General features: G+C 42.0%; 1 protein-coding gene across 1 annotated transcript in view; it reads left to right on the top strand.

Moving 5' to 3' along the window:
* LOC142582852 (mitochondrial glutathione transporter SLC25A40-like) overlaps positions 1 to 14,864 on the top strand; it is a 39,685-nt gene that overhangs the window by 12,046 nt on the left and 12,775 nt on the right. The window contains exons 5-7 of the mRNA XM_075692934.1: positions 1,255 to 1,329; positions 2,982 to 3,080; positions 13,453 to 13,550. Coding sequence (XP_075549049.1) covers positions 1,255 to 1,329; positions 2,982 to 3,080; positions 13,453 to 13,550 — 272 coding nt within the window. The remainder of the gene's footprint in view (positions 1 to 1,254; positions 1,330 to 2,981; positions 3,081 to 13,452; positions 13,551 to 14,864) is intronic.

Raw genomic sequence — 14,864 nt, 5'->3', positions numbered from 1 at the left:
GCAACAAAAACTTGGGATGTAACATTGTTGTTATTTATGCCTCCAGTGTTTACAACACAGTCATGTTGATGTAGATGTCACATGGTGCTGCACATTGCAGTGGACTGGCTGCACTTGCTTTAAAATTGAATTTGAATATGCTGCAAGCCACACTCGCTAGTAATTTTTTTGTAGATGTGTGTTTGTGTGCACAGAAATCAATCTAAAATATTTCAACTTCGAAAGTTTGTGTCAGTACTCCTCTAAGAGTAGCATTGCCATTTGTTGGGCATGTTCGTAAATTGAAAGCATATTTAGCGCCAGCAAACAAGGACGGAAGGGAGACGACACACAGCGCATTGTGTTGTCATCTCCCTTCCGTCCTTGTTTGCTGGCGCTAAATATGCTTTCTCCTCTAAGAGACATGAAAACAGCAACGTAGATCAGAGCAATAGCACGTCCTTCTTTGAGATTAGTGGAAGAAATGGTGCTGGGCAGGTCATGTAATCTCTAGAGCAGATAACTGGTGGTCTATAAGAGCAACAGAATGGGTGTCAAGGGAACGGAAATGCTGTCGAGGACGGTAGACAGCTAGGTGCTGGGACTGGCAAACTTGCAGGCATTGGGTAGAGTCAGCTGGTGCGAGAGAGATCACTTGTAGAGGCCTTCATTCTGCTATAGACATAAAATAGGCAGGTCGTGGTGGTGGTTGTGGTGATGATGATGATGATGATGGTGGTGGTGGTGGTGGTGGTGGTGGTGGTGGTGTGGTGGTGATGATGATAGAACATGCCTTACTGCACCAGTGTCTTTTTGGAAAAGTCTTGGCTGAATTGACATTTGTTTTCTTCAGCCAACCAAACCCAGCCCACATACGGTGAAGAATTCCATCTGTATTTTCTTTCAGAAATAAATAAAACCAGAAATATGCGCTTGCAAAGCCTGGTGACTGCTCCATAACAGTGATTTTTTCTGTTGGGTGGATCCAGCTCAAGCAGGGTGGGTGCTATCATAAGAGTGACAAGTTTGTTGGATTCAGAGCAGCAGTACATATGTGCTGTATTTTCTTATGTGTTCTTGCTGAAGGCTGGGTGACTGGCATGGTGGAACACGCCTTTTCATAGGACTGAAATAACAAGACAAGGCCTTGGAGTACCCCGGATGGGCATTTGTCATGTTTACTGTGTGTTCTTTGTAGGATTCATTATAGCACTGTTAATATGTTTCTCATGTGTGAGGTGGTTTTAACGGTTGTGTTTTCTTTTCTCGTTGCAGTGTTTTCCGCCACTGTGATAAGTCCCCTGGAGATGATTCGTACAAAAATGCAATCCAAGAAGCTTAGCTATATGGGTTTGTGCATTGTTTTTCTGTTTCCTTATTTAATTGGAGAAGAAGCATTAAATGGTAGGGATATCAAATTAACAAAACTGGAAATCATTTCATTAAACGGAGGCTCCTACGACTCAGTAGTGCGAATAATGTTATGTTTTCATATAAGCTTTGTTGGTACATGTTGCGAGCAAATGTTCCTACGTAGTGGTTCCTCTGGAGTTTCTAAGTAAAGGTTCATATGAATGACGATGCCTTAGCAGACAGGGCTGTCATGTCACAATCCCAAATGCATGTTTTGGTCTGTCATGTTTCACATGTGCTAATTGTCCAATCATGTACTGAAATCATGCTTTGAAAAAAAAAAAATTGAGAAAGCCTAGAACGCTGGGCAGTGTATGGAGTAGTAAAAAATCAATTCCGGCTTGTGATGATAACATTCCAGCAGCAACAGAATGCAAAAGCACAGGTGTACCTTAGATTTAGCTGATGGTTAAAGAATGATGGAAATTAACTCAGAGCCAACTACAGTAGCGTTGCTAATGGTTCTTTATGCAACTTTAGTATGTATGACCTGGTTGATCGGCATTTAAGGCAGTTTTCTAAGAAGGTCAAGGTAGCAAAATTTGAGGGGGCTGGCTCCATTTGACGGTTGCAGATTCACCACTTTTGCATGTTGAAACTACTTGTGTAGTGCTGAATGACTGAATTTCTTATGTGATTAACCATCATACTTCAGGATCTTTGGAAGACATATTTTTAAAAGCTAAAGATGCCAAGGTACTGTTTCTGAGAAATCATAATTGCACACATTCTTAGTCTTAAAGATTATTGCTAGCACAGGAAAATAGGTTTGCCTTAAAACAACATGCAAGATAGATTGGATAAAGACCTTTGGGCCTAGAAATGAAAAATAGTATATTAATGTTACTTATAGTATGCATCAACAAGGCAACAGCCCCATATGACACATAACATGGATAGGAGCAGAAGAAAGCAGGGTTTATAGAAAACAGTGTTGCATTTTTTTTGTGTGTTAAAGGTTGCACTAAAGTGCCACTGGAAACCTTCTAGATTTCAATAAATGTCTTTTTGTGAATCAACCTGTTAATTTTATTATTTAAAAATCTGCTTCCAAAGATTTTGATAAGTGTTGTAGTCAAACATAGGCTACAGGCACTTCTAATTAGCGCATGTGTTCAAGACATTGCTGGATACAATAGAGGTATATGTCTAAGGCATTATGTTGTGGCATTTGTTTACATTCACAAATCAGAAAAATCCTGTGAACAATGATGAACTCTGAAAATTACCATGGCCATGTTGAATTGCAAAGATTTTGGACAAAAAAAGGATTCAAAATCCATTAGAGTTTGTTCAGTAGTTTTAAAGCTGAGTAAGAAATTGGCTAAAGAAAGCTTTCATTGCTTTAATCTTTCATCTTTGCCCCTGAACAAGCTTTAAGACTGCCTGACCTAGTGAAAATTCTGCGAGGTTGCAACTCTACTTAGTAGTGAGCAACGGCTCTAACACAGTACAGTGCAAGTTTCAGTGTGGTTCAAGGCACTCTCAGTCGTCGTACTTGTTGGTCATTGGATTTTTTTGGCAAATTAATTATTTGTTGGGAATGACAATGTGTCACTTTCTCATTCATATTTCGCTGTTTTCTGCAGAAATAGGACAAGCTGTGAAGAACCTCGTCAAGACCAGGGGTTTACTATCACTCTACGTAGGCCTTGGGCCAACACTTCTGAGGGATGTTCCTTTCTCTTGTAAGTGCTAGATAAGGAATGTGCATAACAAACAATTCTCTATTCTGTCGTCCTTTCACACGCAAGGCAATGTTCGTGCTGACTGCCTTGCGAGAACTGCGCATGGCAGTTCAATGGAGTCAGTTTAAATCATATTTTTCAAAGATGCTGTCACTTTGCTCTCTGCTGTTGCATGGCGTTCACGATTGTTCTGTGGGGCGTGATGCGAATGTTCCATATTGACCCTCTTTATAAAATGGGCAAGGTCCAGGCATATCTTCACCACATCAAGCTCAGTGGGGCTTACACGAACTACTTCAAATGAAAACTTCAGTTCTTAGACCCACCGATGTGTTCAGTGTGCAATGGACCTGTGGACTCGCAGCATGTTTTATGTAACTGTAGTTGTTGCTAATCTCTCATCAGACAGACAACCTCTAAATGCTCTGCTGCATTTGTAGCGCAACTCTAGCTTGAATCTGCGAGACATTCCTGGCCCGGGGAGAACACTTCTTTGCAATTGCATGTAATGATGGAACAGCTAATATTTTTTAGAATTGCAGAACTTAATGAGACTTTATAAACAGTTTTAGTCTGTGCTTGTATCTGCGGTTGTGTATTGTTTGTGTATGCGTAATCACTATTTTTCATCTAACACCTGGTGATGATGCCAGGTTGTCAGCCAGGCAGACATCTCCAGATTTTCATTACGTACAGCATCTCTCTTTCTCTCTTTTTGCGTGACTGGAGTGTGCATACGTTGCACTCTAGCTTTGAGCGCCACAAACTAGAGATGTGCGAATGCCTGATCAACACCAAATCGAATCAACTAGTGAGCATCGCACTTCCTTGTCAAAAAAATTGACGCAAATTCAGGGGCGCGATTATTAGGCAGGTTAAATTTCCCACGAAAAGAAACAGTTCCTTTTTTCATCCCGCATTTGCTGCGGGATGACAAGCAGGCGGCTGCCACTGTCAGTGCAGGACACCAAAACAGAAATGGCGGCTGGAGGAGCAAGCCGAACGCGATTTTTTTTTTTCGCGTGAGTACATTACTCGCATTAAAACAGTTTCTTCCGTATCAGTAATGAATATTATCGTTAATATCGGCAAGCTTGTGACAATAACGTAGCCATGTCCACTTTGAGGGGACTTCTAGAAACAGAGATGGGCGCGCTTAGCTGCCAGTGACGTAGAAACATGTGACGGGCATCCTGTGGAAACTGCGGCATTTGTTTTCACTGCTATCCTAACACGGCACGTTTCCGCTAAGGGTGAGTGAATATTTTAGCTGCGTTACAAGCGTTGGCATACGAATAGGGTACACTTCTAACGTATCAGTGTAAACTTGGCCACAGTCGGAGCGTTGTGGCCCACGTCGCACAAGCTAGGGCAACATTCCAAAGTCATATTGACGGTGTTGCCAAGCTCACAGTGTTTGTTTGGTCTATTATGTGACTGTTTGCATGTGATCAGGTTATTGCTACTAACATCCGGAGACATAGAGCTAAATCCTGGTCCTACTTCTGATTCAGAGTCTGAGACACAGTTAAACAACCAATTACTTAAGAAAATTTTGAAAGAGCAAACAAAGACTAATAAGACTCTGGCTTCGCTTGACTAATAATCTGAAACAGGTAGAATCGACAGTCGAGAATATTCAAACCAGGATTACCAAAATTGAGGGAGAACTGTGCCGAATTGAGAAATGTGAGCGAAGGTTGGAGAAAGTGGACGAAGCTTGCAATAACACGAACAAACTAGTTCTTGAGTTAACCAAAAAGGTAGATGATCTCGAAAACAGAAGTCGTCGCAACAATATCGTAATATATGGAGTAAAGGAAGATCCGGAGGAGGACTCAGAAGAACTAGAGCGGAAAGTTAACGAAGAAATTTTTAAAAAGATTCTAGGTGTTGAAGTAAACTCAATAGAGCGTATTCACCGAATTGGCCTAAAACATGCACAGCGACATCGTCCGATCATTTTGAGATTTTTTAACTACGTAGACAAAACTAAGGTTATGTCATCCTGCTTCAAATTAAAGGACACGAAAATAGCTATATCGGATGATTTTTCAAAAAACATTCGGGATATTCGTGCAAAATTATGGCGTTCAGCGGCTGAAGAAAAGAGCAATGGTTCTAAGGTTTCCCTTCGTTTCGATAAGCTCAAAGTTGATGACAGGCTGTACGTATGGGACGTAACGCGCAATCGCAGAATAGAGTTGACCAAATCATCTGCGCCTGCCCAACCCGAAACGTCCTCTCATCGACCCACACGTGCGAACACGCGTAAGCTAGATAACAAATCACGGGAATCCGTCAAGACGCTACGGCTTGTCTCGTTGAACGCATGCAGTGTACTGAATAAGATCCAGAGCCTTGAAGATATAATTATGACCGATCAACCACACGTCCTAGTGGTAACTGAAACCTGGCTGCATTCCGATGTGCAAAATTCAGAAATAATGCCTCCTTCGTACACGCTTATCCGTAAGGACAGAGGATCAAGGGGTGGCGGAGTTGCAATTGCAATAAAGAATAACATTAAATTCACACGCTTAAACGGCATCAATGATCATGAAAGTATATGGTGCAAAATAAAGTTTTTTGGAAATACTATATTACTAGGAGGGGTCTATCGGCCTCCAAATGCTCCTCAGGAATACTTAGATTCCTTATATGATTAGTTGCTGCAACATACAAATTCGCGTTCCAACATCCTTATAACAGGAGATTTTAACCTTCCAGGAATTAACTGGTGCAGCCTTTCTCATGACGGCAAAGATTCCAAAAATGCTGAATCATTACTACTAACTGCATTTACATTTTCGTTAACCCAGTTGGTTTTGGATGCTACAAGAATTCCCAGCTCTGCTGTACTTGACCTTGCGTTTGCAAGTAGCTCGCTTCCAGACTGCTCAGTCAGTGTCAAGGACGGTATATCTGATCATCAGTTACTTGTTCGTGTCCTATTTCGGGCTTGCGATCGTATGTTAAACCTTCTGACACATTTGTAAGAGACTATACGCATGCTGATGATGACGGAATTATTAGTTGTATGGAATCTTTATTCCCTTCCTTTAATGAGACAAATGACGTTAATGTGCTGTGGTCAAAGTTTAAAGACATTGTCATGCACTGTGAAAGCACCTATGTGCCTTTAACGAAAGAGCGCATCAACAGGGAGTACCCGTGGATGGATCGTAATCTGATACATCTGAAACGCAAAATAAAACGCTCTCGAAAACGTGGTGACAGGAAACAACTTACAAGTCTAGTACGCACTTTCAAAGATAAAGTGCGCGCTGCAAGAGATCAGTTCTTTTCTTCCACTTTAACTTCTTTCATGTCGGAGCAACCAAGGAAAGTCTGGCAATATTTATCTAAAGATAAAAGCGGCATCACAGAGATCAGAACATCTGGCACAAGCATTGACGATCCTTTGACCATTGCTAATGAATTTAACGCCTTTTTTCAATCGGTGTTTACCATAGACGCATCGCACGCGCACTTGCAACCTTACACTCTTCGTAATCCGATGCCCGAAGTAGATTTAAGCAAAAACGGCATCCTTAGTCTATTGCGTAATCTAGACATAAAAAAGTCATCAGGTCCTGACAAAATATCTAATGTTTTCCTCAACAGATACGCAATCTGGGTAGCAGAGTACTTGTATGTAATATATAAAACATTGTTAGAATCCTGTGTGATACCAGATGACTGGCGCCTTGCAAGGATAGTTCCAATTCACAAATCTGGATCCCCTTTAGAACTAAATAATTACAGACCAGTTTCCTTAACATCCACAACTTGTAAACTGCTAGAACACATTTTATTTAAAGCGATTATAACACATTTAGAGAATAATCATTTACTTCATGCAAATCAACATGGATTTAGGGCTGGTTTATCCACAATAACGCAGTTAGCTGAGATAACGGATGATTTTATGAATGCGCTGAATATGAGGGGTCAAATCGATGCAGTGTTTTTGGACTTTTCCAAAGCGTTCGATGTAGTTCCGCATGCCGATTTAGTAACTAAACTGCTCTCAATGGGCATTGAACGCAATATCATTCGTTGGATAGAATCTTATTTGTCCTCAAGAAAGCAATACGTTGCTGTTAAAGACTGCGTTTCTGGTACACTGGAAGTGCACTCAGGGGTGCCACAGGGGTCAGTTCTCGGTCCTTTGTTGTTCTTAGTTTATATCAATGACATCTATTTATCTGTTCAATCGCCTGTGAAGATCCGGTTGTTTGCGGACGATTGTGTTATTTATACTAGTGTAAATCATCACGCCGACCAAGTAAGACTTAATGACGCGTTGCACTCAATTAGCGTATGGTGTGAAACATGGGGACTGAAGCTAAACACTTCGAAGACGGCAGCTACTACATTTACCAACAAGAAAGAACCCTTCGATTTTGCTTATATTATTAATAATTCTTATATACATAAAACCCAGCGAGTGAAGTATTTAGGTGTTACACTCACAAGCAATTTAAGTTAGGAACCCCATATAGAAAACGTTTGCAGCAACGCGCTAAAAGAGCTGGCATTTTTTAAACGGAAATTGCGCCATACTTCATCGACCGTTAAGTTAACAGCATACAAAGCTCTTGTCAGACCAAAATTAGAATATGTGGATTTGATCTGGAGCCCTCATCAAAAATATTTAATCAAGAAAATAGAAAGAGTGCAAAATTTAGCTTTGCGGTTTATATACTCCACATACTCGCGTTTTTCTAGCGTGTCCGTTCTTCGCGACAGGGCGAAATTGAAAAAACTAGCTCATCGCAGAATTGTATCTCGCATCAAATTTTTATATCAGCTGTACCATGGTCACTACAAAATAGCGTGTGAATGTTATTTACCTCAGCCCCCCATGCGCTCTGCTCGTACAAACCACAACAAAACAATTAAGCAACCATTTAGTAACCTTAACATCCATCAATATTCTCTTTTTCCCCATGCAATTTCACTATGGAATAAATTACCCGAAGAAGTTGTTAACGCTAATACAACAGAATCGTTCGTTCACCTTTCAAATAACCTTTTCTTTGACCTCTAAATTGCCGCAATGAAAGCAGTTTCTTTTGCGTTACGCTTTTTCATTGTTATTTTGTTTACGTATTGCACTGTTGTATGTTCATGTTTATTTCTGTTACGTATAGTGTACAATGATGTATGTACGTGTTTTGTTGTGTTCTTAATTACTAATTGGCAGTTGTAATTTACATTGTTGTATGTACCCACTCCTGCTTGGGCCCGAATAGGGCCTGCAGTATTTGTAAATAAATAAAAAAAAACATAGAAGAAAAATTGGACATCGTTCGTGCTGTCGAACATGGCATGAAGAAGTTGGTGATGGCACGTGAGTGGGATATACCGTTGACTACGGCGTGTGGCATTCGGAATGCGAAGGAGAAGTTGGTCGGCAACGCTGCTGCGACTACAAAAATGCGTTGGCTACGAGGTTCGACTTTTCGCCATCATTGCCTCTGTTATTACCGAAGTGTTGCCTAACGACACTAATGAGGATGACATGGAAAGTGACAGCATAGGCGATTCAGGCCCAATAGTGGCAGATGCTGCGCGTTATGTCAGCCTCGTGCGGGTGTTTGCTGAGAAGAGGGGACTGGCAGAAAAGCCGGCTCGCAGCGTGAGCAAGTGGGAGGCCACCGTTGTCACTGCTAGCCCATCGCGGCATCAAATGAAAATAACATACTTTTGTCGCGCGAAGTGAATACTGCATGTTTTCTGTCCTTTCATCTCACTTTCTCATAGTTGCATTTTTGACAAGTAAGTGAGTGATCTCACGCTATTTCAGTTAAGCAGTACTACCGTTTAGTATGTACTTTTCTCGAGCTCCGGCCAATTACAGTTTAACAAGGTTTCACTGTACATTCCAAGCGATCACCTTTCGAAAATAAGCACCACAGGCAACATGTCTTGGATGTACAAGTGTTATGATACATTGGATTATGAAAATACTGTGCGCAAATGGGTATTACATACAATAACGAATGTGATATATAAATTGCATTTCTCTTTATTGTGTATTCAGTCAAGTTTACAAAAATACGCTCTAATTTGTTTTTGAGTCAAGGTACTTTAGACAACATTTTCTTTCTCCAATTTATTTAACAGGGAAGGTAGTGTGTGTCTTAGCGACTGCATGAGATAATTTGGGCGTCTGTATGGTACTAACCACCTGTCCTCGCTGCGGGTACCCGCATCACTTCTTTCGCATACAAATGGCGATGTGTGTTTTAAAAAGATTCTACAATTTCTGGAGCTGTAAGAAAAGTAGTCGGTATTCATAATTGTGAGTTGCTCGTATTATGTTATATTTATCAAAAAGTTGCACAGTAGAATGGAAATAAGGTACATTCACTACATGTCGATGTGCTCGTTGTAGAAGTTAAGAAGTGCATGAAGATTATGTTTTATGGTGGTAGCCCACACAAGCACACAATAATTCAGATGTGATTCAAACAAGGCATATATCTGCAACTTTACTTTCTCCGGAAAAAAATGATGGCGACAGGATAATACACCTGTGGCAGATAAGAATGATTTCATAACTAGTTCTATGTAGTATGTTCAGCTCATATCTTCTGAAAACGTAACGCCCAATATCTTGTATTTGGTCAGAGTTTCAATGGGCGCGCCATCCAAGAATAATTCTAGATTTAAATAAGATTGCCTGCCTCTTGCTTTGAATAATATGGCCTTTGATTTGGAGCTATTAATTGTTAGAGCATTATTACGAGACCAATACGACAAATTGCAAAGGATACGTACTGCGAGGTCTCTGTAACAGATCGTCAAGATCATTGCTGAAGACAAACAGGCTCGTATCGTCAGTGTATAGTACAATGGATGCGTCACTTATTATTTCAGCAGTATAGTTTACATAGATATTAAACAAAATCGGACCCAAAATGCTACCCTGGGGCATCCCTGATTTAATTTCCCCATAGGAAAAGCACTCTTTTTCGATAGCAAAGCACTGCGTCCACCCAGACAGATAAGATTGAAACCGACTCGCTACGCCACGGATACCATATCCTTCTAGTTTACGTATTAAAGTTTCATGACTTAAATGATCAAATGCATTGCTATCATCAATAAAAATACTGAATGTTAGTTTTCCTGCCTCAGTGTTATTAATTATTAGAGCTTTTTAACGTAACAAAGCTGTTTCGCTTGACCTGCTCAAGCGGAATCCGTGTTGACAATCAGACAGAATGTCATGCTTCGCAAAGAAATCTTTAATACGAGCAGTAATCAGCTTATTTAACCCCTTAGAAAATGCAGATAAAATTGAAATACTAGGCCTATAGTTCCCTAGGTCATTTCGGTTACCACCTTTGAAAATAACTGACACCCTTGCTTTCTTCATAGCTGTTGGAAAATGGCCAGATTCCAGAACAAATTTAAACACAAATGCAAGATGGACTTTGATGACATCAATTACACATTTTATAGGTCTGATTTGAATGCCGTCTGCATCAACAGCATTGCTGTTTTTTAAGCTCAAAAATGTACGACTAATTTCAGCATCGTCAATTGGCTCATGAAAAATGCTATGCATACATCTCTTAACAGCAATGCCGCTGACCACATTGTCTGATGATTCCATCATGTTTGCGAAGTGTTTATTGAAACACTCAGTTCAAAGGATGTCCGACACCTTTGCATTGATCACAGTTATTTCCCGAAAACTGTGATTCACGTTTCCCTGTCTCATTGCATCATTGATAATTGTCCAAGTTTTTTCTGGATTTTTTCTCTGCTTGGCTGCAAGAAGGCTGGCTAGTAATCTGGCATGTCCCTCCAGATTTTGGAATCTTTGGCAGGTGGCAACTCATGCTGAACCTGACCTTGAAACAGCGCAGGTGGTATCTGCTCTTTACCATCCATGTGGAGTGGTGATCGCATCATGTGGTGCACGGTGCTTTCGTCTGTCACACCAATAACCCACCTGCCATAACGTTGAGATAGCCCTTCTGTATTTTGGAGTAAAACAGGAAAGCAAAGCTTTCTATGCAATAAATAAAAGATTGTCGTAAAACAAGGGTTCACTTTTAGACACAACATCATTGTTATACAGTACAACAGAACTTCACTAATTCATTAGTTTCAGAGGAAAGAAAGTACTTGATTTTATTGAGCAAAAGTTCTATTGATAAAAATATTTTCCTCACCTTCATATACTAGAACTGAGCTGTAATCGGTGTTGGCACGAGTTAAGATTAATAAGAGTGGACCGTACTGTATATCTTGATATCTATATACAGGTGGGTGTACTGTTAGCAGTAACAGGCAAGCCTGTGACTCACGCTCAGCGCAGCACCAAACACCAGCGCGTGCATGAACGGTGCAAAGGTGGATTCTGCATGTCATCCGCTACCAAACCACCCCTTAGCTTTTCTCGCGCACGTCATGTGCTGCTTTTGAAATGACCACGAGTTAGAGGGGGAATGTTGAGCTTTACTAGCCAGCCATCTGGAGGCTATGTACATGGAAAGAAATGAGTTCCTAGAACTGTCTTAGCCACATCAAGCTCTCTTTATTTGATGTAAGCTTTGCATTCGGGCGTTATGGCATGACAGGCCAAAATGCATTCATTTTGCAAATGGAGTGGGTTGCAACCCAACACCACCAATTTGCACCGTGAGCAGCTTGTTTTTGACACTATCACACGCAGCATGATTGGTGATGCCTGGCTACATTGGGGTCAATCAGTTAAATGACTGGGAGGTCTTATTTGTATTTGGTGTGTAACGCTGCCACTGAGGAATAAGAAAAGGAAATTGCGTAAAGTCTAAAGGTGTTTATTAGGCAGAGCTCGGAGCCGCGCAACGTCGACGGGCAGGGCAGTCACAGCTTCCAAGCACGAGAGCCGTTGCTGAGCAGGAGCGCTCGACCCACTACCGTTTAGAGCCAGTAGCGCTGAACCCACTAGCGTCTCTCTTCGCTACAAAAGGAATAGTTCTGTTGCTGCATTTTATTTGTTATTTTTGTGTGTTATTTGTGTGTTATTTATTTTTGTGTGTTATTTATGCATTATTTTCATTTGATGCCGCGGCTGCCTGGCAGCGACGACAGCGACCTCAAACTTGCTGACACCGCGAACCAGCTTTTCAGCCAGCCCCCTTTTCTCGGCAAACACTCGCATGGCAGATTCCTCGTTGGCATTGCATGTTCTCCGTGCACGCAGGCGGTAGCGCTGCAGAAGTCGCGGGGCACCTTTCTCATAGTGGGATGCTGTTCTCGTCGCGACGATTGCATTCATGAGGCTGACGTAACGTGCAGCTTCTGCCACTGCAGGGCCACTGTCGCTAGGCTACACTTGGCAACAACAGAGGCAACGATGGTGAAAAGTCAAACATTGTAGCCAACATCTCTTCAGGGTCGCAGCAGTGTTGCCGAGGAACTGCTTTGCATTCCAAATGCCACACCCCGTGGTCAACAGTAGATCCCTGTCGCATGCAAGCGCCGACTTCGTGTCACGTTCGATAGCATGAACAATGTCTAATCTTTATTCTCTTCTGAGCACCCGGCGTCTTCTTTTATCCGAGTTTTGGTACGACACGAGTCCTTGTTTGCACGACGCCACAATGCTGTCTTGGCTCTCTGCCACGGCACCGAAATGATGTTGATGTTGATGTGGCTTCACGCGCAAATGCACAGGGCGCTTGGAGGCTGTTCTGATCTCTGAGGCTTGTTGTTCTGCTGGGCCGCCCGATAAAGACGACGCACTGTCGTGTTTGCGTGACGAAATGTGAAAACACTACGTGTTAACCGATACGTACGCAATAAGCTGGTTCGGTTTATGCGGATACAAAACGCATTGTGTTTAATGGCCGCTGAGTTGGGGATTTGACTTTACTGCTTTTAAAATGAAACTACCGTTTAAAGGGGTACGGTTTAATGAGGTTTTACTGTACACATAACTTTAACGAGATCAAAGTGTCAGTTCGAATAAACCGGAAGTTGCAATTAAGCATGTTTGAATTAACGAAATTCAAGTGTGCATAAGTTACGCCCCATAGAAAAATTTATGTAGACTATGCAGAACCTCCGGTCAGGATCAAATTAACCTAAAATTTAATTTGCTGGAGTTGATGTAACGACAGTCTACAGCTGCTTTATTCCCTGTCATTGTTGCATACGTGAAACAAGATGAAGTGAGCCCCTTCTATATGTTGAGAGGTCAAGAATATTATAGAAGGGGCTCAACTTTGCTTTATTTTTGTACAATATTTCGTGCAGGTTTCGTGCCTTAGTATAATTTTATGGTGCTGAACAATTGGGCAAGTCTTTTGCCGCCTGCTCATAATAATATGCTCACAGCTTGTTGTGCGTTTTCGGCTAGGTTTCTACTGGACCTGCTATGAAAACTTGAAGCTGCGATGCAACCAGGAGCAGCCAACCTTCTTGTTTAGCTTCACAGCTGGTGCGGCTGCAGGGACTGTGAGTACTACACTACACATTTCTCACAGCTTCATTCAGTTCGTTTTCAACTATCTGTAACAGTAAACAATTGTACAAATAGTACGCACAACTTCTTTGTTTATGCCAAGGGGACTCTGACACACCTAAAAGCTAGTGTTGACAGTAGGTTGAATGGTCAGATGCAAAGCTGTTATGTGTAGATAAACTCTTCCGTAGTGTTTTTTAGATGTTCACAGCAGCACAAGTATCACATGCAGGTGCATTCTGATCGCTGATGCCTCATAAGTAGAAACTGGATTATACAGTTCCCAATCTGGTCTTGGTGGAGCGAAAGATGTTACTGAGCAGTGCCACTCGCGGGAGCAAATGAGAAAGTCACTAGGTAGTGCAGTTGTGTAAGCATGTTGTGTACAGGATTACGGGTTGCGAGATTGTGCGCAAGCCTGCCTTTCAGTGCCACAGCAGCCTAGAAAACATGAATGACTGACACCCACCCGTAAAATTCTACATATTTCCGGGCAGGTAGTGCAATAAAGGATACAAGTGTGCACCACAGCTGTTGTTTGCAGAATCAGGTACCGTAAAAACCTGTGTATAACCCAAACCTGCAATAGTACGAGGTGACATTTTTGGGAGGCGAAATGGAAAAAAAAAGTTTTATCCGCGTATAATATGAGTTAGGAAAACTCGAAGAAAACGTTTATTTAATTTGCACTCCGCACTTCGATCACTTTCTTCCTCAGCTGCGCTCTCTTCGGATAGTTCCTTGTCAGACATATCTTCCCATAGGTACTCATCCTCTGTGCCATCGAGCGCGTTCGAGATGCTGCACTTCATGAATGCGTGACGCACAAGGTCCTCTGGTATGCTGGTCCATGCGTCCACAATCCACTTGCATAGCGTGGCTGGCGAAGCCCGCTTCAGCCGCCCGGTCGGCGTCATTGTAGGCTCACCTTATCGCATCCAATCTGCGTAGCACTGCTTGACCGCATCCTTGAACGGCTTGTTCACGCAAACATCTAAAGGCTGCAGCTGAAACGTCATCCCACCCGGCATAACGACGAGTTCAGTTTAGGATTTGCGCAACAGCCTCTTCACTGAGTCAGCCAAATAGCAACGAAATGCATCCAGCACGAGGATGAACGGGAACGACAACAATGTGCCGGGCCGCCTACACCAGATGGACTTTATCCAGTCGAGCACAAGATTCTCGTTCATCCAGCCTTTCTCATGGCATCTCACGACCACATTTTTTGGCAGCTCCTCACTTTTACACACTGTCTTGCACTTGAAGACGACATAGCGCGGGCGCTTGCGTCCATCTTCCATGCA

Source organism: Dermacentor variabilis, chromosome 5 (genome assembly GCF_050947875.1).
Source record: "Dermacentor variabilis isolate Ectoservices chromosome 5, ASM5094787v1, whole genome shotgun sequence".
Taxonomy (NCBI): domain Eukaryota; kingdom Metazoa; phylum Arthropoda; class Arachnida; order Ixodida; family Ixodidae; genus Dermacentor; species Dermacentor variabilis.
Note: the sequence above shows the minus strand (reverse complement) of the source record. Positions and strands in the feature narration are given on the sequence as shown.